Source organism: Gorilla gorilla, chromosome 9 (genome assembly GCF_029281585.2).
Source record: "Gorilla gorilla gorilla isolate KB3781 chromosome 9, NHGRI_mGorGor1-v2.1_pri, whole genome shotgun sequence".
NCBI lineage: Eukaryota > Metazoa > Chordata > Mammalia > Primates > Hominidae > Gorilla > Gorilla gorilla.
The window spans coordinates 127,598,074-127,618,070 of record NC_073233.2 but is presented as its reverse complement, the minus strand read 5'-3'; the positions used below and the strand labels follow the sequence as shown (position 1 = coordinate 127,618,070).

Sequence of the window (19,997 nt, the reverse complement as noted above, 5' to 3'; positions counted from 1 at the left end):
GAGGGAAGAAGGAAGTGCTGTTTACAGCAATGCTGTTTTGGGGGCCAATAGAGCCTGCCTGTGGATCTGCCAGCAGAACACGCTGTGGGATGCTGGCATGGTGGGGATAGGTTTGCAGGTGGAGCTCATCTCCTCCAAGCTCTGCACCTGTGGTTGAGGACCTCTTCATGGGCCAGAAAGTGAGGCTTACCTCAAGCAGGGAGACTGGAGAGAAAGCGAAGATGTAGCCCAAAGCCATAGTGCTTTGTGTGCCCTGCAACTGAGCTTTCCCTGCAGCTTTCTGTCAACTTATCTATCCGGGCAAAGGGAGGACAAGAGCTAGGATGTTCTGAGGAGAGGCTTCACCTGGGACGTGAAAGGAGCATGGGCTTGATGTCAGACAGCTGTGACCCTGGACAGGGCCCCCCCACCTCCAATCTGTAAAACGGGGACAGTATGATGTACCTTGAAGGGCTGTTGTCAGAATTCTACGTGATGTAGGTCAAGCACCTAGCACAGATCAGTCTGTCAATAAATGGCCAATGCTCCGTGATTATTACCCTGACCTCCATCATTATCATTATTATTAATGGAAGCATCAAAACAAGTCCACACAGGGGTAAACTGCCATCACAACTTCACAGGGGGAGCATCTTTTACAGTGGACCTGAGCTATCTGCAGGGTGACAAGGTGACCGAGTGTCTTAAAAAAGGAAGTGGTGTCCCACTGTGACTGAGATATAGGAAGTAACATGCTCAGGGACACAGAAGACTGGTCGGCAGTTGCTGGGCTCCGGCCACAAAGCCACTGCACACCTGCAAGCCACGAGGATTCATGAGCTCTGAGCCAGTGTCTCGGGAGTGGGAGACCTCATTTGTGGGTATATTTAGGACACAGCTGCAGAAAGAGCCATGTGAAGTTGTCCAGGGTCTGCGCCTACCTGTCCTCAGAGCCGTTCTGTCACGTCTCTCACCCAGGGGCGGGAGTGTGGAGCCACCTGCTGTTGTCTGCAATCTCTGGACTTGGTCCCGAGACTGGTCATAGGAGGAGGAGCATCAGGGTTGGAGCCTGGGGAAAGCTGGGGGGTTTCCACGGGTTGGCAGGTGGAAGGGGCCGGTGTCACACACTTCTCCCCAGCGGGGAAGGTCCAAGTAGAGCTCGAAATGAGCCTCATGGTTACCCAAGCTCCAGCTCTGAGATACTGGGGGAGTCAAGGGGGAGGTGGGAAGGGCAGGGCCTGTGTTCCATGTGGAGTGGCCATAGGGAACATGACCACCCCTCAGGGAGGCACTGTCACATGGGGGACAGCACAGACCCGGCCTAAGTGTTCACACACTGGCTCTTCCTAGCTGTGTGGCCTTGAGCAAGTGCTTCACCTCTCTGAGCCTTGGCTTCCTAACCTCTGATATGGGGATACTCACACTTGTCTCAGGCTTCTTACGATCATGCAGTACTCCCTGTGCGGTGATACCTTCCCCTGATGGTGGGCTATCAACGTGTGAGGGGTGTGGGCTGGGGGCAGGAGGGCTGGGCCACCTAGGGTCCCAGCTGGAAGAGGGACACAACATGGCTCTCGCTGGCAGCCCCATTAGGCAGGAGCCAGGGACGCATGGCACTTACTGAATCATTGATAGGCCCAGGCGCTGAGCGGCTGGCCTCTCTCGGAAGGGACTCTCAGCCCCCTCCAGAGGACTCAGGGAGTTGGCCTGAGCCTTCTCAGGGCTGTTTGTTCTTGTGCTCTCAGGCAATTTCCAAGCAGCAGCTGACCTCACCACCCTCCATCCCACGTCGGCCCGTGCCTGCCACATTCTCTGGGAAGCCCACCCTGCAGGGCACAGCCATGCCCTTGCTCTAAGCCCCACTGGTCCGGAGGGAATGCATGAGCGAGAGGGATAAGTGGAAATTTAATTTTTCATTCTGGGCATTCGTTCGGGTAATAACTTTGCCCTGGGCACATCTGGAAAGGGAAATGAGGAGTGACTGGGGCAGGGCAGAAGGTGGGCAGCAGGGGGTGTGCTGGAGGGACACGCATATGCAGAACACGTGTGTGCTGGGCCACTGCACACCTGCGCAGACTCGCTTTGGCATGGCTTCTTGGGGACCTGGGCCCCTGAGGAAGGAGCACTGAGTGGTTGCTGGGAGATGAGTGAGTAGGCAGGGCTAGAGGGCGGGATGCCCAGGCCAGGGAAGCATGGGAAGGAAAATGGCTGGAGCAGAGTGGGCAGGGAGGAAGGAGCAAGGCCTTCTCTCTGTTGGCCACAGGGATTCTCTGAAGGGCTCTCAGCCAGGAAGCACCGTGGCGAGGTGTGTGGGTTAGACTGAGCACTCAGGGGGCTGTGTGGATGGCACCGGGACACCCGTTAGGAGCTGCCACCATGAGTGAGTCCCTAGTGGGAAACAACAGGCCCAGGCCGTGGCTGTGGCGATGGGGGCACCGAGGAGATGGACCAGACAGAATCTGTGTGCTTCATGGGCACAGGCCCCAGAGAACCCCTTTCAGAGGCCCTTACACAGAGGAGCAGTTTCATGGGGTGGGCCCAGTGGTCACAAAATGAAGCTTCCTCCCTTCTCCCTCTGGGGTAAGACAAGGTGAGGAGAGGCCCAGGGTGCAGCCTCCACCAGACTGAAAAAAAACAAATGAGGCAGCCTCTATCCCTGTGGGTGTCGGGAGGAGACAGGCCAGGCCTCTCCAGCTGGGACCCAGCCTCTCGCCACTCCCAAGAGCAGGACAGGGAGGCTGCCAGGGTGTAGGATGTCCATTCCCACTCCTATCCCAGGGTGCAAGGCGTCTGTCCCAACTCACATTTCCAGTGAAGCCCAGGCTCATCCCTTGCGGGTGAGGGTCACAGTCTGCCCATCAGTCCTGGAGTTCTTCAGACCCAGAGTTGCGGGCCTTGAAGGCCAGTGTCCTGGAAGGGAGGCAGGTGTGAGCCTGCAAGTATGCATGCCCAGCCATGGTATGGACATGTGTCTCTGGGCATGTAAATGTGAACCAGTGTGAGCAGGCTCCGTCAGCATGCTGAGTGTGCATGTGGGAGCCCGTGGCTGTGCCGTGGCAACGTGCCATTCTCTGAGCCAGCGAATGGCAGTGTGTTGGGAGGTCTGAGAAGGCAGCTGCATCTGTGCCTCTGGGAGGATTCGGTTCTCCCCCAGCTTGCCGAGGCCCTGCCTGATGGTCTGACACGAGGCACAGCTGCTGCAGCTGCAGATGGACAGAAGGGCTTCCCAGAGGTGGACCCCAGGCCTCCCCACTCTCCCTGTGGCTGGCTGCACTGCATGCTGGGAGGTGTAGTTCTTGCAGCTTCCAGGCCTAATCTGATGCCGGAGCATTTCCTGCCTGAGGAAGCGCCAGGCATTGGTTTTGGAGGCAAACCCAAACATTCTCTTTGACCCCAAACCTCCAGATCCTAGATCCAGACTGTAAGCCCTAACACTTCACTCCACCTCAGATCTATCCAAAGCCCCCAGCACCAGCCCACCCACCTCAGTCAGAGAACCAGGACCCCAAAGGCATGCAGAGCCCCCACTTCCCCACTGTCCTGGCCAGCCAGGGACCCCAGAAGAGAGGTTACAACCCTTCAGGAATAGGGACAAGCTGCTCCCTTTGTAAGAGGATGTGAGGGAGGCTGGCTGGGCCCCTGCCAGCAAACACAAATGACCCTGTGGCCTGGCTCTTCTCTCTCCTCCCAGCTGCGGCCCTTGCAGCTCTGCTCCTGGCACAGAGACAGGAGCTACTGGCTGAGTGTAACAGCTGGAGGGATGGAGGGGGAGGGGAGGATGCTCCACTCCACGCCAGACAGCCCCTTCTGCTTGCAAATGAGTTAGATCCCCATGCTTCTCCTTTCTTCTCTCCCTCACTCAGTATCCTCACTCGAAAGTCTTTGATGCTGGAAGGTCATCCCAGCCATTCTGCTGCTACTACACAGGCCCAGCCCTAAACAAAATAACCAGGGTTCTTTGGTCCCAAAAGATCCCCAGGAAAGAGTAAACCTCCTTAGGACTTAAGGAAAAAAGTTGGCTAGGTGTGGTGGCTCACACCTGTAATCCCAGCACTTTGGGAGGCCAAGGTGGCAGACCACTTGAGATCAGGAGTTCGAGACCAGCCTGGCCAACATTGTGAAACCCCGTCTCTACAAAATATTAGCCGGGTGTGGCAGTGCGTGCCTGTAGTCCCAACTACTCAGGTGGCTGAGGCATAAGAATTGCTTGAGCCTGGGAGGCGGAGGTTGCAGTGAGCCGAGATTGTGCCACTGCACTCCAGCCCAGGCGATGGAGCGAGACTCTGTCTCAAAAAAAAAAAAAAGGACTTAGGAAAAAAATTAAACAGAAGGCCTGGAGGAGAAAAAAAGCCTAGTGTCATCTGGTCCCAAGCCACCACACCACTCCTCCTGTCACCCACTCCAGAGAAACAAGGTCCCAGTGGGCCCCATGCAGGTTTATTCGAGTCTCTCCTTATAATACTTGCTCTGCCTAGAACAAGGCTTATCTCTAAGACATAATCTTGCCATTGTAGAATTCATTCTGTCGTTCAACAGATATTTCTTGAACATTGGCCACATGACAAGCAGTCTAGGTGCTTGGTATAAATCCATGAGCAAAACAGACAAAAAGTCCCTATCCTTGTGGAGCTTACGTTTTCGCATAGGAGGAAAGACAATAGATAAAATACATTTTTAAAAAATATGTAGGCTGGGCGCGGTGGCCCACACCTGTAATCCCAGCACTTTGGGAGGCTGAGGCGGGTGGATCATCTGAGGTCAGGAGTTTGAGATCAGCCTGGCCAACATGGTGAAACCCCCGTCTCTACTGAAATTACAAAAATTAGCCAGGCGTGGTGGCACATGCCTGTAATCCCAGCTACTCAGGAGGCTGAGGCAGGAGAATCGCTTGAACCCGGGAGGCGGAGGTTGCAGTGAGCCAAGATGGTGCCACTGTGCTCCAGCCTGGGCGACAGAGCAAGACTCCATCTCAAAAAAAAAAAAAAAAAGTAGTAATTTTGAAGGTGACATTGAGGAGGAAAAAAAAGAGAGTAAGGGGATCCCAAGTACTGGGGACCACACAGGTGGAGTGGGCTTATGAGCTGCAGTTTTAAATAGGGTAGTTGGGGAAGGTCTTGATGAGAAGGGGCTATTTGAGCTGTGTCCCAAAGAGGGTAAAGGAGTGAACCTGGGGCCCCTGGGGAAGTGGCTTCCAGGGGGCAGGGCAGCCCATGCAGTGTGTGCCAGGAGTAGGGCAAGCCTGCAGGAAAGCGGGAACAGATGTCTTCAGAGGTGGGGCGGGGCGTAGGGCACGCAGAGCATGTTAAGGCTCTAGGGAGAGTCATTGGAGGGCTCTGAGCAGATATGACTTACACTTCAACAGGATTTGTCTGGCTGCTGTGTGGAAAACAGTCCACAGAGGGAAAGGGTGGAATCAGGAAAGCAGTTAGGCAGCTATTGCAATCAATAATCCAGATGAAAGATGAGAGTATCTTGGATCAGGGTGGTAGTGATGGAGATGGTGAGAAGAGATCAGGTTCAAGGTGCATTTTTTTTTTTTTTTTGAGACGGAGTCTTGCACTGTTGCCCAGGCTGGAGTGCAATGGCACAAACTTGGCTCACTGCAACCTCCACCTCCCAGGCTCAAGCAATTCTCCTGCCTCAGCCTCCCAAGTAGCTGGGATTACAGGCACCCATCACTACACCTGGCTAATTTTTGTATTTTTAGTAGAGACGAGGTTTCACCATGTTGGTAAGGCTGGTCTTGAACTCCTGACCTTAGGTGATCCATCCGCCTCGGCCTCCCAAAGTGCTGGGATTACAGGCATGAGCCACTGTGCCCAGCCTGCATTTTCAATTATAACTTACAAACTAGTTGGGACACCAGTCATTCCTGTGAAACAGATAAGACTGTACACTCTACCATACTGCAATGATGTGGCTTGAGAGGTCCAGAAAATTCAACCTAGTTGAGGAAAATGTAGAAGAGCTTTATTTTTTATTGGGTCTCTGCTGTTGAAGAAAGCACAAAAGTAACAATAGTGAGCTTATAGACTACTGCAACACACTGAAATGAGTCAATCCCAAATGATCATGAGGCTGCCACTTCCTCAAACCCTGTCCTCATTCCTGCAGAAGAGAAGAACTTTAGCCATTTGAAAACTGGCAGAAGGACCAGAGCCAGCCATGGTAACTTCTAATTTGCATTTATTTGCAATTTATACAGGCTTTACTATGCTATGTCAGTATGTGATTAATGGAATGACCTTAGCAATTGTCGCAACCAGAATGAGAGGTGCAGACCATTAGTACATAAAAATTCGAAAGAGAAAAAGATCACGGTAAACTGGAGAAGAGAAGGCTCCTGAAGAAGGGGCTGGAGAAGTGCAAGCGGTGGGGAGGGAGGATGAGGAAAGGCACTCCTGGCGGGGCAAACTGCATGTGTAAAGGCTTGCAGTAAGGAATCAACTTGGATAACAAGGACAGCAAGGAAGGTGAGTTGACCAAACCCAAGATACAGTTGCATGATGGAAGCTTTGAAGGCCAGACTGCACAGCCCAACGGGCAACTGGGGAGCCATTGCTGGTCTTTGAGAAAGCGAATGGTTGTGTCTACACAGTGAAGATTAACCTGGTGACTGCGGGTGGGGTGATTCAAGGCAGGCAGAGGCAAAAGGAAAGTGGAAGATTTAGGAATCGACCACAGCAGTAAAACCTGGCATAAGTTCCATGGTGATGACAGTGGCGACAGGAAGTTGTATCGAATGGAGAGGGTTTAGAAGGAAGATGGCAAACCAGGTTGGTACAGATGGGTTTTGAAGTGGTGGTGAGAATTCCAAATGAGGATGTGCTAGAGGTCAGTTTTTCTAATGTGTCCACCTAGATATCAGTTATGTGAGACTGTCTTGGAGGCAGGAGGTATGGGGTTCATGTTCCAGTATGTTGGGAAATATGGCATTTGACGTGTCCCTCTAATAGTTTACAGTGTGCACGAGAAGGTAACAGGCTCTGATGCTTTTATCTAAGCCAACATTTCGACCCCCCTATTTTTGCTGACCCTTTGAGCCAATGGTTTGAGATTCCATGGGCCACAGTTTGGGAGATGCTGTGGAGATACAGTCCCAGAGTTGGGCAAGAACTATATACCCTAAATAATTTGGACAGCCAGCAGGATAAGGGTGACTACAGAAGTTGATACTAGTCTGTCACTAGGAAAGAAAGCAGAGGGTCAAGGCTGAGGGTCCCAGGACAAAGCGTCCAGCGAGACAGCTGGAACAGAGAAAAGGAGCAACACAGCTGGAGATAGCACTCAGAGAGGAAAGCCGAGAACCACGGAATCTTGTATGGGAAGGCAAGGGACATGTTTCAGAAAAATGGCAGCTCCCTCCATCTGGATCCCTCCTTATCCTCCTGGCCTCTCCAAGTCCGGCCTCCTTCAAGAAGCCTTCTCTAATGCCAAGACACACCACCCCGTTCCCCTGCACCCTGCACTTCCCTGCCAGTTCCCTTAACATCTGCATGTGCTGTCTCTGAGTGTCCTTTGCTTCCCCGGGGAGGCTGTGAGTTTCTCATATCCTGTGACTAGCAGGATAGATGCTCAGTATGTTTGCTGATGGGAGGGATGGATGAAGAGAGGAAGGCAGGTGTAGACAGGAGAGATCATTCAGATCTGGGTGAGAACTGAGGAGGGGGGCAGGCAGGCTGAGTACAGAGGAGGCTAGGTTCTTCCCAGCTGCCTCTGGGGTACCCCTGGTGGAGGCTGCTCCCATCTTGTGGGGAGCAGTTGTGGGGCCCTTTTGAGGGCGGTAAACAAATGAGACCTGGTGAGCCGGGAGATGCTTGAGGTTCCAGGGAGGCTGCTGCGGAGACAGGTGGTCAGGACAAAGATCCCGTGAATATGTACTGGGCAGCTGCTGGCTGACCTGCACCAAGGATGGTGGTGGCAGGTGGGGAGTGGGGTCCTCCATGGCGGTGCTCCTCTGCCAGTGCCCACGTGTATAGGAGCCCCTGGGCGGTCCCTGCTCAGCCGCGTGACCTTGGATGAGTGAGTGGCCTCCCCTTCCTTGGGCCCTGTGTTTTCGTCAGCCCTTCCCGCCCAAATTCCTGGAAGGCCTTTCCTCTTTCCTAGAATCTCCACCCTGCTGCAGCCTGCCGAGTGGGACAGCACCTCACACACGCCCCAGGAGGAGGGAGTGGGCTCAGGGAGGAGCATGATTCCCATGGAGTGAGAGATACTGAATCAGAGAGTGAGCCGGCAGCAGTATACAGGCAAACAGTATACAGCAGTATACAGGCAAACAGTATACGGGCAAACTGGCCCTTTACGTGGGCCTGGAGCAAGGAGGGCCTGAGCGGCTGAGGTCAGCCTTCTGGGCTTGCCCTAGACCCACGGCCTAGTGCCTCTGACCGAGGCCAGCTGTGGTCTCCGGTGCCACCCTGTGGTGGTGCCTGGAACCATTTCCCTTAGCTTCACCTTAGGGCCTCTGGCCCGTGGCATGGCCCTGGTTTCAGCCACCTTCCCAGGCCCTGTAAGGCAAGGGAAGGGGCAGTGTTGGCCAAAGAACAGTACTGTGGCCCGGCCCCACTGGCACAGAAAGCCACCCACCCAGCCTTCTCTCCTGTCCCACCTGCTTCCTTTCCCTTCTTTTCACCTTTCCTGCCTCCTCATTTCGGCTGTGTCCACGGAGCATACAGATTTGCACACTCATGTTCATCATGTCGGCACAGGCATGCAGGCCCTCCCAGCATGTGCTCTCTGAGTGGCAGGCTTGCTATGACGGCAAGCGTGTGTGCCTGTGCATGTGCCCACTTGTGTGTACTCGACATTGCCATGCATGCACACACGCACATGCTTTCACCCCCATTTCTGCCGTCCTTGCCCTGTGCTTGTGCCCTGCCATGCTGGTGTCTTACACTTATAACCCAGGCTGGCAGCACTGCCAGGCCCCCACCTTGCCCTGCAGGCCCAGACCACAGCCAAGAACCACAGCCCTGGTTTCTGGCACCTTGGCAGCTGATTGGCACTCACGGGGCATCTCCTGAGCCAGTGCCTGGGAACCTGTTTTCCCTGTGCCCTGCAGGCAGACAAAATCAGGTGCAGAACACCTAGGTGGCTCCTGGTTCTGGGTCTTGGAAGCCAAGTTGATAGTGTTGGGGCAGAGTGACTGCCAGGTGTCTGGCAGAGGGGTATCAGTGACATTTGCACATGTTCTATGTGCAGGAGAAGCAACGTTGCATCATTGCTGGGTGGCCTCAGGCAAGTTCTTTAACCTCTGCAAGCCTCAGCTCCTCAGATATCCAATGAGAATGAATGGCATACCTCCTCAGGGTTGTGGCTGTGAATGGCATGGAGTAGACAGTGTGCTGCAGCTGGAACTGGCACACGTGTCTCACTGCACCATGAATAGGGGTTGAGCTGGGCCAGCACCACACCAAGGACAGTGGGGATGGAAGACCCTGGTGCTGTGGGTACTGCCTTCTGCCTCTCCTCTTGCCTGTCTCTCACTCCAGCTACCAACGCTGCGGCATGTTAGGGCTCCAGGATGGGTGGGGTGCTGCGGGGCCTCAAACTGGAGCTGCTCAAACCTGGGGTGCAGACAGCCTCTCCTTCCTGGCCTCTCCTTTCCCTGCCTCCCTCCCACCCCCTCTACACCCCAGGAGCACACGCTGATGCTGTCCCCTCCATCTCTTTTCCTCACCCAGAATTCCCCTACACCCCGTCTCCTCCCGAACATGGGCGGCGCGCCGGGCCGGTGCCCACGGCCATCATTGGGGGCGTGGCGGGGAGCATCCTGCTGGTGTTGATTGTGGTCGGCGGGATCGTGGTCGCCCTGCGTCGGCGCCGGCACACCTTCAAGGGTGACTACAGCACCAAGAAGCACGTGTATGGCAACGGCTACAGCAAGGCAGGCATCCCCCAGCACCACCCACCAATGGCACAGAACCTGCAGTACCCCGACGACTCAGACGACGAGAAGAAGGCCGGCCCACTGGGTGGAAGCAGCTATGAGGAGGAGGAGGAGGAGGAGGGCGGTGGAGGGGGCGAGCGCAAGGTGGGCGGCCCCCATCCCAAATATGACGAGGACGCCAAGCGGCCCTACTTCACCGTGGATGAGGCCGAGGCCCGTCAGGACGGCTACGGGGACCGGACTCTGGGCTACCAGTACGACCCTGAGCAGCTGGACTTGGCTGAGAACATGGTTTCTCAGAACGACGGGTCTTTCATTTCCAAGAAGGAGTGGTACGTGTAGCCCCCCTTCCAGAGCCTCTGTCTGTGACCGCTCCTCCCCAGCCCCTCCCCGCACGCCCCCTGCCCGCCCCCCACCTCCCACTCCAGGAGCTGAACAGAGACTTGCCCAGCTGCCCAAAGCCAGCCCCGAACTCCTAGGGGGCCAGGGGAGCCCAGGGCAGCCACGACTTGGCTTTGTGTTTTATTTCCTCCCTCTCCTCCGCCCTTCCCCATGGTGTGGTGTTCGACTGTGGCTTTAGTGTTACTGTATCTTCCCTTTACGGGCCCCACCTGCCTGCCCTCTGTGTAGGGAGCCCTGTTCTCGTCTTGTGTACCTGGGCATCCCTCCAGGGTTTGGGGAGCCAGCCTCCCCCGCCCCCCAACACTGGAATTTGTTTGTGTTTCTTCACTGGGGGTGGAGGGCTCAAGGGGCTCTAAGAGGGAAAAGCTCCCCACACCCCCAGATGCTGCTCCTCCTCCCGGCTAGAGGGAACCCAACACCCACCAGTGAAAGCTGATGCAGCTGGGAGTTTGGACCTTGGGTCTAGACAGCCGGTGTGCCCAAGAGGTAGGGGGAGGGGTGCGGCTTCTCCCCAGTTCCCAGGGAGTCTTGTTTGTTAAGCGGGGCCTTGGGCAGTGTTTTCCTGCTGAGGGTGGTTTTACATTTTTTTTCCTCATTGGCCCACAGAGAGTGGAGTTGGCCTAGCTCTGACGCGTCCCCTCTTTATCCCCAATGTGCCCCCTCCATTAGGGGCTCCAGGTGGGCTCCAGCCCACACTTGCTCTCTGCCTCTGCTGACACGTGCACACACACACACATGCACACACTGCTCCTCTCTGCCTGCTTTCCCCTGGAGTCCCATGCCCTGCCCCATCCAGACACTGCCCAAGGCCCACCCGTCTATTTCCACCTCATTCCCCCTTTAAGCTGAGAATGGGGTCTGCCTATAGAAGCTTCCAGAGACAGCTGAGACTGGGTCCCCGGTGCCTCCACCCTAGGATCTCAGGCCTACCCCAAACTGCTTCTTACAGCGTGGAGGTTTCTCTGATTTCTCCCTTATCTAGCAACACTTGGTTCTTTTGGCTAGTCAGGGCTGGGATCCCAGGGGGATCCACCTGCAGGAGTCAGAGGTAAAGAAGCATCCACAGGGAGGGTAGTGGAGAAGGAAGCCCACATGGCAGAAGCTCTGCAAACACAGTCCGAGGGACTGAGGAGTCCATACAATGCCTCACACACAAAGGCCATTGTCAAAGCCTCGGGCCTGGCAGAAAGTGAGGGGGGTGGGGCCGCTAGGCCACCTCCTGCTCAGCCACCCCTGGTCCTCATTCTGGGATGAGGGGAGGGCCTGGGAGAAGCCCTCCCTTTCAGTGCAGATTCCCTTCTTGAATGGGACATTGAGTTCCTATCAGCCACCCCAGACTGGGTCTTCCCATGTATATAATGGAGGAAGACCCCTCCCAGCCCTCTCTCAGTCCCCCAGCTCAAAGTGCCTCAGTTCCTCCATCTGCTCCCAGATCCCCTGGCACTCTAGACAGGCATGCCCATGGGAAGGACCCTGGGATGGAGAGGCAGGCTTCGCGGCCCTTCATGCCTGCCCACTGGGATTTCAGTTAACTCACCCCAGGGTGTCAGGGGCTCTGCAGGATGGCAAGTGTTGGGGAGGAGGGAGGCAGACCACTCTGTGCCCCACGGGCACTGACCCACCCTGCCATAGGCTTCCTAAGGGAGCCCCCCAACCCCTCCCCTCCCCTCCCTGGTGCTGCTATTGAACCCCCAGCCAGCTCCATTTCTGCCCCGGCAACCCTGGGCCCAGCAGGTGGGTCATCGTTGTCTGGCCCTCACTGCCCTGGCCCCAGCCCAGGCTGCCCAGTAGCCACGTAGCAGAAGTCTGAAGCCATGCCAGCCCTGGTGCGGCTCTCCCCTCTACACATTTGGGGTACTGGATAGGGTGAAGTTAGGGGAGAAAATTGTGGAGTCTTTCCAGCCACAGGGCAGAGGGAGGTGGAGGAGCTGGGCTGCTTTTCCCAGCAGTATTAGTGTCCCCCAGGACAGGGGACCTTTTCCACATTACATCACTGCCCCATCTCACCTTACAACACTCTGGCCCCTCTGCTTGGTCCCCTTTTCCCCCAGGCAGGAGGCAATCCCAGGGGCCTGCCTGATAGAGGCATTTCCTGTCCCTGTCTCCTCCTGCATCTCCTTTATCCTGCACTGCCACCCTCTATTCCCCATTCTGTGATGGACTTTGAAGGCCCCAAGCCCAGCCAAAGCACTGAGTTCCCCCTTAAGACACCTCCACACCCTCCCCACAAGCAAAGCACAAATTTTGGGGTCCATGTAGCATGGGCCACGTAGGAGGCTCCTGACTTGCCAGGGGCCCAGCCTCAGCATACCCACCGAGCAGCTGCCAGCATGAGGCAGGGGTCAGCACTTGGACCTAGGGATGTGAGGTTTTCTGTGCCCCAAGTTTGTGGGAAGGTGGGCACTACTGCTGGGCCCACAGACACAGCCAGCTGGCAAAAGGGAGGTCTAGCCCAGCAGAGAGATGAGGACATTTTGCTTCTCCTTCATGCCCACAGCATGAGCTGAGCTTGTGCTTTGCTGGAAATGAAATAAACTTGGTATGAATTGTGCCAAGGCCTCCCCAGTTGTCATCCTGCCTCTTGTTGCCCTCCCTGTCCTTGCCCCCCACCCCAAACCCATGCCCCTGTTTCCTTACAGATTTTGATATTGTTCTAATGTGTAATAGAACCAGCCGAGTCCCCTTTTATCAGAAGGGTCTGAAAAGCAGCAGCACAGAGTAGGTGAACACAGGCCTGCAAGTGCGACCACCTCAGACCCAGTACGTGTGCCCACAGTGGACACACTCACACCTCCAACACACCCACGTGCAGGCATGTGTACACGCATGTACACACGCATGCATGCACAGCCAGATGGCCACTCAGCACAGATGTGGCAGAGGGAATGGTCTGATCCTGCTGAAAGCCGTTAAGGAGAAACGAAGATTTCCCAGTGCCCGGGCTGCAAGAGAGCCTTATAGGGACCCTGTTTCCTGGGCATGCGCTTCCTCTGCCAGCCAACCCCCACTTGCCCAAGTCACTGGTGCAATAACTTTTCTGCCTTCCTCAGAGCAGAGAAATTGGGAATTGTGTTAGGTGGGTGTGGGCAGCTCTGCTGAGCCAAGCAGACACGGGTGTCCCCTCTTCTGGGAGGAGGGTAGTGCTCCCAGGCCTCAGGAGTCCAGACAGAGACCCCCAAAGCCTGACTGCCAACAGAAACCCTCTCCTAGTGAGGGGCAGGTGGGTGCGCCCCAGGTCCCCACACCCACAGGGAGGCTTCACACACTGCCCAGTACCGGGGATGCCAGGAGGCAGGCCCCTCTGCTGCGGCCCAGGTGGTGAGGGTGCCCAGGCCTCTGCTCCTGCCACTGCTGCCAACACTGCCCAGCTTGTGAGGCCAGGAGGAGCCCCTGTCCCACTCGGTGCTGCTGCTCTTCTGACCCCTGCTGTGAGGAATGGGATTCTTGGTCGAAAAAATTGGTTTTCCCTTTTTGTATAAATGAAAAGAATCCAGGAGAAGCTGCCACCCTCCCCTCCCAGCGTGATGCGCTACCTTGCTTCGGCGTCTTGTCGCCCTTTCCGCCTTTGGTCCAGGGACAGCCCAGCAGATCCTCCTGGTTCTGACCTGGGGGTGTTTGCATCACCCCCTTTTACTTGTATTAAAAAAAATGATGGGTTGAAAATATACTGAGGATTAAAAATGTACTTTTTTATAAATAAAGTGTTTAAAACAAACTGGCTTGCATCCCATCACTGCCCTGCTCCATGGCAGTGGGGGCGGGGAAGGCGTGGAGCTGGAGGGGATGGCACAGAGGGATAGTGAGGGGAAGGGACCCCCCCACCCCATGTCCAGGTTCCAGGGTTCCAGAGGAGCAGGAGCCCTGAGGGAGACTGCTCACAGGCTGCCCCGGAACCATCTTCCATGCAAGTGAGAAGACCGTGGACTTTGACGACAGCATCGCAGAGGGAGGAGTGGGTGTCCACAGACACAGGAGGGAGGCCTTTAAGAAAGTAAGGCCTGAGAGGGCTGGGGTTGCACACAGCAGAGAGGGAAAGCCCTGTGCCGGCTGGTGCCCTCCTGGGGGTACGGGTGCCTCCTGCCCCAGACTCCAGTTCCCCTATCACCCACTCCTGCTGTCCTGTTCCTGCCACGTCCCCTCCTGTGGCTGTTTGGAGAAGAAAACCAGCAGTGTCACGCCTGCCGTGTTAGGTCCCTGGGGACGGAGAAGAGCTGAGAGCTTTATCCTTTCATCTTCTATTTTGAAGATACTGCCCCGCCCCATCGCCTGCAAGCTCTCCCTGTGACCCACCCCTCCTGTGCCCCCCATTTCTCTCCAGGGGGCTGGTTGTTTGGAGAGAAGGTCTTCTTGTTCCCTGGTTACCTCCCCACTCTCCCCACCAGCACCATCTGCTTCCCATCTCCTGGGCTGGAATGCAGGACAAATCGATCCTGGGGGTGGGAGTGGCAGGGGCTTCAGAGACTGCCCCATCCCAGCCATCCCTCCGTCACCCCCCGCACCCAGTAGCATCTCCTTTCACTGAAATCCACACCAACGACCCCTGGGAAAGGGAGGGGGTAGAAACGATAGAGCCAAGATGGCTGCTTAGCGGAAAACCCTCCTGCCCATTGTGGGCAGGGCCACATCCTCCACACCCAGGATTGGGGCTGGACGGGCAGAAGAAGGCGTGCAGAAGGAGAAGCCAGCAGCTGTTGGCAGCTGGCTGAGCCCCCCGCTGGAAGGCCAAACCCAGCATCCTAGAAGGGGCTGTGTTTAGATGTTGATATTCGAATGAGATGCAAATTGGTTGTTTAAGCGGTCACTTCCTCAGTTTTCCAGGCTGTCCGTTTAAGTTAATTTTTAATTTGTGCAGGCAATAAATGCGTAATTACATTATTAATATATTGGAAGAGAGCAGTGGACAGAACGTCCTAATTGGCATTTAACTAGAGCGTTCCGGCAAATTAGCCAAGACTTTCTCCAGCAGCGGAAGGAGGGCAAGCCAATTAGTCTCAGGCACAACCCCTCTGGACAGAGCTTTGGGCTGGAGAAGCCAGACTCAGTCCCTTCCCCAGGCCTTGGTGCCAGGATGTCCCCTTACAGACATCCCGGCCCAAAGGATACTGGGAGTCCAAGGGCATACTCAGTCTTCTAGTCCAGTTGGGCCTTGGAAGAACTATCTGCCAGGCTGTGGCTCCTTCTGCCCAAACCACAACCCTTGCCTCCATCCCGCACCACCCTCAGCAGAGCAGAGGACCAAAGGCCTGGAAGCAGCACCTGTCTGAGTGTCTAAGGTCCCCCCCCCCGGGATGTGCCCACCATATCCCTCTCCTCTCTGGAGACTGTGGAGGCCTTTCTCTCCGTTCCCAATCCTACCCACTCCTGGTTGCAGATGGTTAAGGAGATAAACTTGATGAATTGAGGAATTCATTTATTCACTTACAACACATTTTTGGCCACTCTGGCACTGCAATGCTGTGACAGCCACACCCAGCATCCCAGCTCTAAGGAATTCCGAATGCTGGGTATCCCCGATTCCAAAATGGCCACAGGCTGTCGCAGAGCTGTGTGTAAAGCGCTGGGGTAGCACAGGACGGGAGTGGGTCATTGTGTTTGAGAGGATCTGAAGTGACATTTCACCTGGGCCTTGAAGGATGTGCAGGAGTTCTCCAGACAGAGATCTGTTAAGAGTATTTCGGGCAGCCTTGAGAATTTACCATCTTACAGTAGTTGTTCTAAAAGAGATCATCCTACCCCAATACACTCATTCTGCACATGGAGAACGAAAATCTAGAGAGGAAACTATGATTTGGCCCATGCATGCGCCAATCACGCTCAAGGGCACAGTCACATCCTGAGAGCAGCAGGAGGGGAGGAACCCAGGGGAAGGGGTGACACCGGCCTGACTCCTGGGGGGATGCTAGATCTGGTACAAACTTCTGTTCCCTTACAAAGTAGCAAGAACCCCCAATGGGATATAAACTGAGTTTGCAGGATCCATATTTGGTGTTAAGTGGAGTTGTCGGAGTCAGATGGGGCTCATCGGGGAAGACTTCCTGGAAAAGGTGCTATCTGACATGGTTTGAAGAATGAGAAGGACATGGACTGAGTGGGAAAGTTGGAGGAGGAAAGCCCTCTGAACGCTTGAGGGCAGTGCCAGCTAGACCTGCTTCTGAAACCACCTCTGTACCGGTGCCCACAGCTGGAGGCTCTGTCCCCACATCCTCCAGACACTATGCCGAGCAGCACGATGCAGAGCAGTCCTTGGGTTCTACCTAGTTGTTGGCTTCTTGGACCCCAGACCCTATTCTCTCCCCAGGTTTACCGGCTTGATGGCAGAGCCAGGCCAAGTCCTGCTCTATGGGGGACTGCGGTTCCACTCCCTATCCCCAGAACTACTCCCAGATGAGGCACTGCAGTCAGTGTCCTTACCCCAGCCTCCCCTCTGCCAAGCATACCTCCCACAGCACACACACAGCACATACACACTCCAGGAGCTGGGGCCTCATCTATGCTGGCCCCTCTGGCAACTCTGCATCCAAGCTCATCTTGAGCTCCATGGAGAAAAGCACATAGCTGGCCGCTCGGCTTGAGAACCAGCCACAGGGCATCATCAACATACATCACAGGCCCCATTGAGCGCAGAGAACTTAACCCAGGCTACGCTCCAGAATCATCTGGGGATTTTTAAAAATCAGGCCCTGCCCCACGCCAATAGGGTCAGAGCCTCTGGGATTGGGAATGGGGCCTAGACAGACTTTTTTTTTTTTTTTTTTTTTGAGACGGGGTCTTGGTTTGTCACCCAGGCTGGAGTGCAGTGGTACAATCACGGCTCACTGCAGCCTCGACCTCCTGGGCTCAAGCAATCCTCTTGCCTCAGCCTCCCAAGTAGGCTATGGGTACCTGCCACCATGCCCAGCTAGTCTTATTATTATTATTATTATTTTATAGAGACAGGGGTCTCCCTATGTTACCCAGGCTAGTCTCAAACTTCTGGCCTCAAGCAATCCTCCCAAAGTGCTAGGATTATAGGTGTGAGCCCCGTAACAGGCTTTTTTTTTTTTTTTTTTTTTTTTAAGACGAAGTCTCACTCTATCACCAGGCTAGAGTGCAGTGGTGCAATTTCGGCTCACTGCAACCTCTGACTCCCTGGTTTAAGTGATTCTCCTGCCTCGGGCTCCCCAATAGCTGGGACTACAGGCACGTGCCACCACACCCAGCTAATTTTTTATATTTTTAGTAAAGACAGGGTTTCACCATGTTGGCCAGGATGGTCTCGACCTCCTGAACTTGTGATCCACCCACCTCGGCCTTCCAAAGTGCTGGGATTATAGGCGTAAGTCACCGCACCTGGCCCTAACAGGCGTATTTTTAATAAGCTACCCAGGAGATTCCAATAGACAGCCAGCGTGGAGGCAGAGGCCGCCCCTGGTGTCAGTCATGAGGAAGAGGTGGGTCTTGAGACAGGAAAATAGGACTGAAGGGGTGGGAAGTTGGGTTATTCCGTGAGTTAACACACATAGGGTTTGAGTGCCGAACAATGCTATTTATTGTTGTCATCCATCACTTTCGTATTCATCATCATCGTCACCTGTGAGACTTGGGATCCCGGATGACAATGACTGCAATGGAGGTCACCACCTGAGGCAAGTAGGGGGCAGGTCGGAGCCACACCCGTAATCCTCGTGAAGCAGGTTTTTGGGGTTTAGACCACCTATAGGCGCTTGTTCCCTGGGCACCTGTCAGAAGGGGAAGAGGGATTATGAAAGAGCCCAGGCTGGAGGTCCCATAGCCCTCTCTGAGTGGAGCTCCTGGCTCCATGTTGCTGTCAACCTAGGAGAAGTGAGTGTGCTTCATGAAGGAAGGCGGCAGTTCCCCTATATCCCCGTTAGGCAGATGAGGGAGGACCCTCAGAGAGAGGCGGAAGGGGAGGGTGGCAGGGCCTGTGCTCTTTGAGTCCTCCGCTCTCTGCCTGAGTATGGGCCTGAAGATCCCTAACAAAGGCCTCTTCCATTCCACAGTGAGTAAAGACCTCCTTGGGGATGACTGACCCAGAGACTAGCTGGCCAGGGTCCCCCAGCCTGACCTCCTGCTCACGCCCACCATCCCCTCAGTAGCCAGCTTCTTTTCATTTTGCAACACTCCTGGGACCCTCATCCCTGAAAGCCCCCATGGCATCCAGGGCAAAAAGGGACAGCAAGTAACAGAACGGCACAAGCTGCCTTCCAACCTAGGCTGGCAGCCCCTTGAGGACTGAGATCTTGTCTTTTTCTTTTTTAATGTGATGCTTCACAAATTTGCATGTCATCTTTGCACAGGGCCATGCTAATCGTCTCTGTATCGTTGCAATTTTAGTACATGTGCTGCCGAAGCAAGCACTGGGATCATGTGTTACTCATCCCCAGTACCCAGCCCAGAGCTAGCAAAGAGTGGGTGCTCAACAGAGGCTGAACCAAATTGAACTGATCAAAATGAGAGTCAAAAGAGGCCTTTTAGCTGGGCGTGGTGGCTCCTGCCTGTAATCCCAACACTTTGGGGACCTGAGGTGGGAGGATCGCTTGAGACCGGGAGTTTGAAACTAGCCTGAGTGACATAGCAAGACTTGCATCTCTACAAAGAATTAAAAAATTATCCAGGTGTGGTGAACACATGTGGTCCCAGCTACTTGGAAGGCTGAGGTGGGAGGATCGCTTGAGCCCAGGAGTTGGAGGCTGCAGTGAGCTCTAATTGTACCATTGCACCCCAGGATAAGCGACAGAGTGAGATCTTGTGTTTTAAAATAAATAAATCAAAATAAAAGAGACCTTTCAGGTGGTGAAGCCCAACCTTCCCCAAGACAGGGGTTTTCCTTCAAATGTGCCCAGCCTCTGGTGCTGGGCAATTCATTACCTCTCAAAGTAAGCCCTGATGCCACAGGGCTACCCTTCTATGCGGACAAAATTTCCCTTCCCTACGCTTCACCCATTGGTCTAGGTATTTCCCTGGGAAGCTACACAGAATAACTCCATCTAGCCTTCTTGGGATAGTCCTTCAAATATTGGAAGATGGCTACTCCTCATCAAACCACTTTTTCAGATATTTAAACCTATGCTATCGTCATCAGGCCACTTAGCAACACAGCTGTTAGGAGCCTGGGCTTCAGAGTCAGGCAAACCCGGTTTCAAGTCTTGAGTCCATTGATCAGTAGCTGTGGGAAAGCATTGTCACAATGGCCAGCTCAGAGCAAGCCCTCACACCAACATCAAACAACCCCACTTACCTACGGACCAGTCGCAGTATGTCAGTGTGTGTTCACCAACTACCACAAATGGACGCCTCTGGTGTAGAATGTTTTTTCTTTTATTTTTAGTATGGGATTTTTGATAGTGGGAGAGGCCATACCTATGTGGAGGTAGGGAGTCTATTTCCCATAGACTGTCTGTACCTTCCACTCAATCTGATTGTGAGCCTAAAATTGCTCTTTAAAAAAAGTCTGTTACCCAGTCATGGTGGCTCACGCCTGTAATCCCAGCACGTTGGGAGGCCGAGGTGGGCGGATCACCTGAGGTCAGGAGTTCGAGACCAGACTGGCCAACATGGTGAAACCCCATCTCCACTAAAAATACAAAAAATTAGCCAGGCGTGGTGGTGGGCGCCTGTAATCCCAGCTATTCAGGAGGCTGAGGCCGGAGAATCGCTAGATCCCAGGAGGCAGAGGTTGCAGTGGACCGAGGTCGCACCATTACACTCCAGCCTTGGCAACAAGAGTAAA

At 54.7% G+C, this 19,997-nt stretch overlaps 1 protein-coding gene and 1 non-coding gene across 3 annotated transcripts in view; one reads left to right on the top strand and one right to left on the bottom strand.

Moving 5' to 3' along the window:
* The window catches only part of NECTIN1 (nectin cell adhesion molecule 1), a 68,373-nt gene extending 54,391 nt beyond the window's left edge, over positions 1-13,982 (top strand). The window contains exon 6 of one of the 2 annotated variants that reach the window (XM_031016186.3): positions 9,660-13,982. In XM_031016186.3, coding sequence (XP_030872046.1) covers positions 9,660-10,207 — 548 coding nt within the window. In that variant the 3' untranslated portion in view covers positions 10,208-13,982. Of the gene's footprint in view, positions 1-276; positions 5,514-9,659 lie in introns of those variants that run through there. The other variant, XM_031016188.3, reaches the window with a different exon arrangement.
* A 4,537-nt stretch (positions 13,983-18,519) lies between these two features.
* Positions 18,520-18,625, bottom strand: LOC115936320 (U6 spliceosomal RNA). Its single transcript, XR_004071822.1, has one exon. It is a non-coding gene; the product is annotated as a U6 spliceosomal RNA (small nuclear RNA).
* Positions 18,626-19,997: the final 1,372 nt, after the last annotated feature.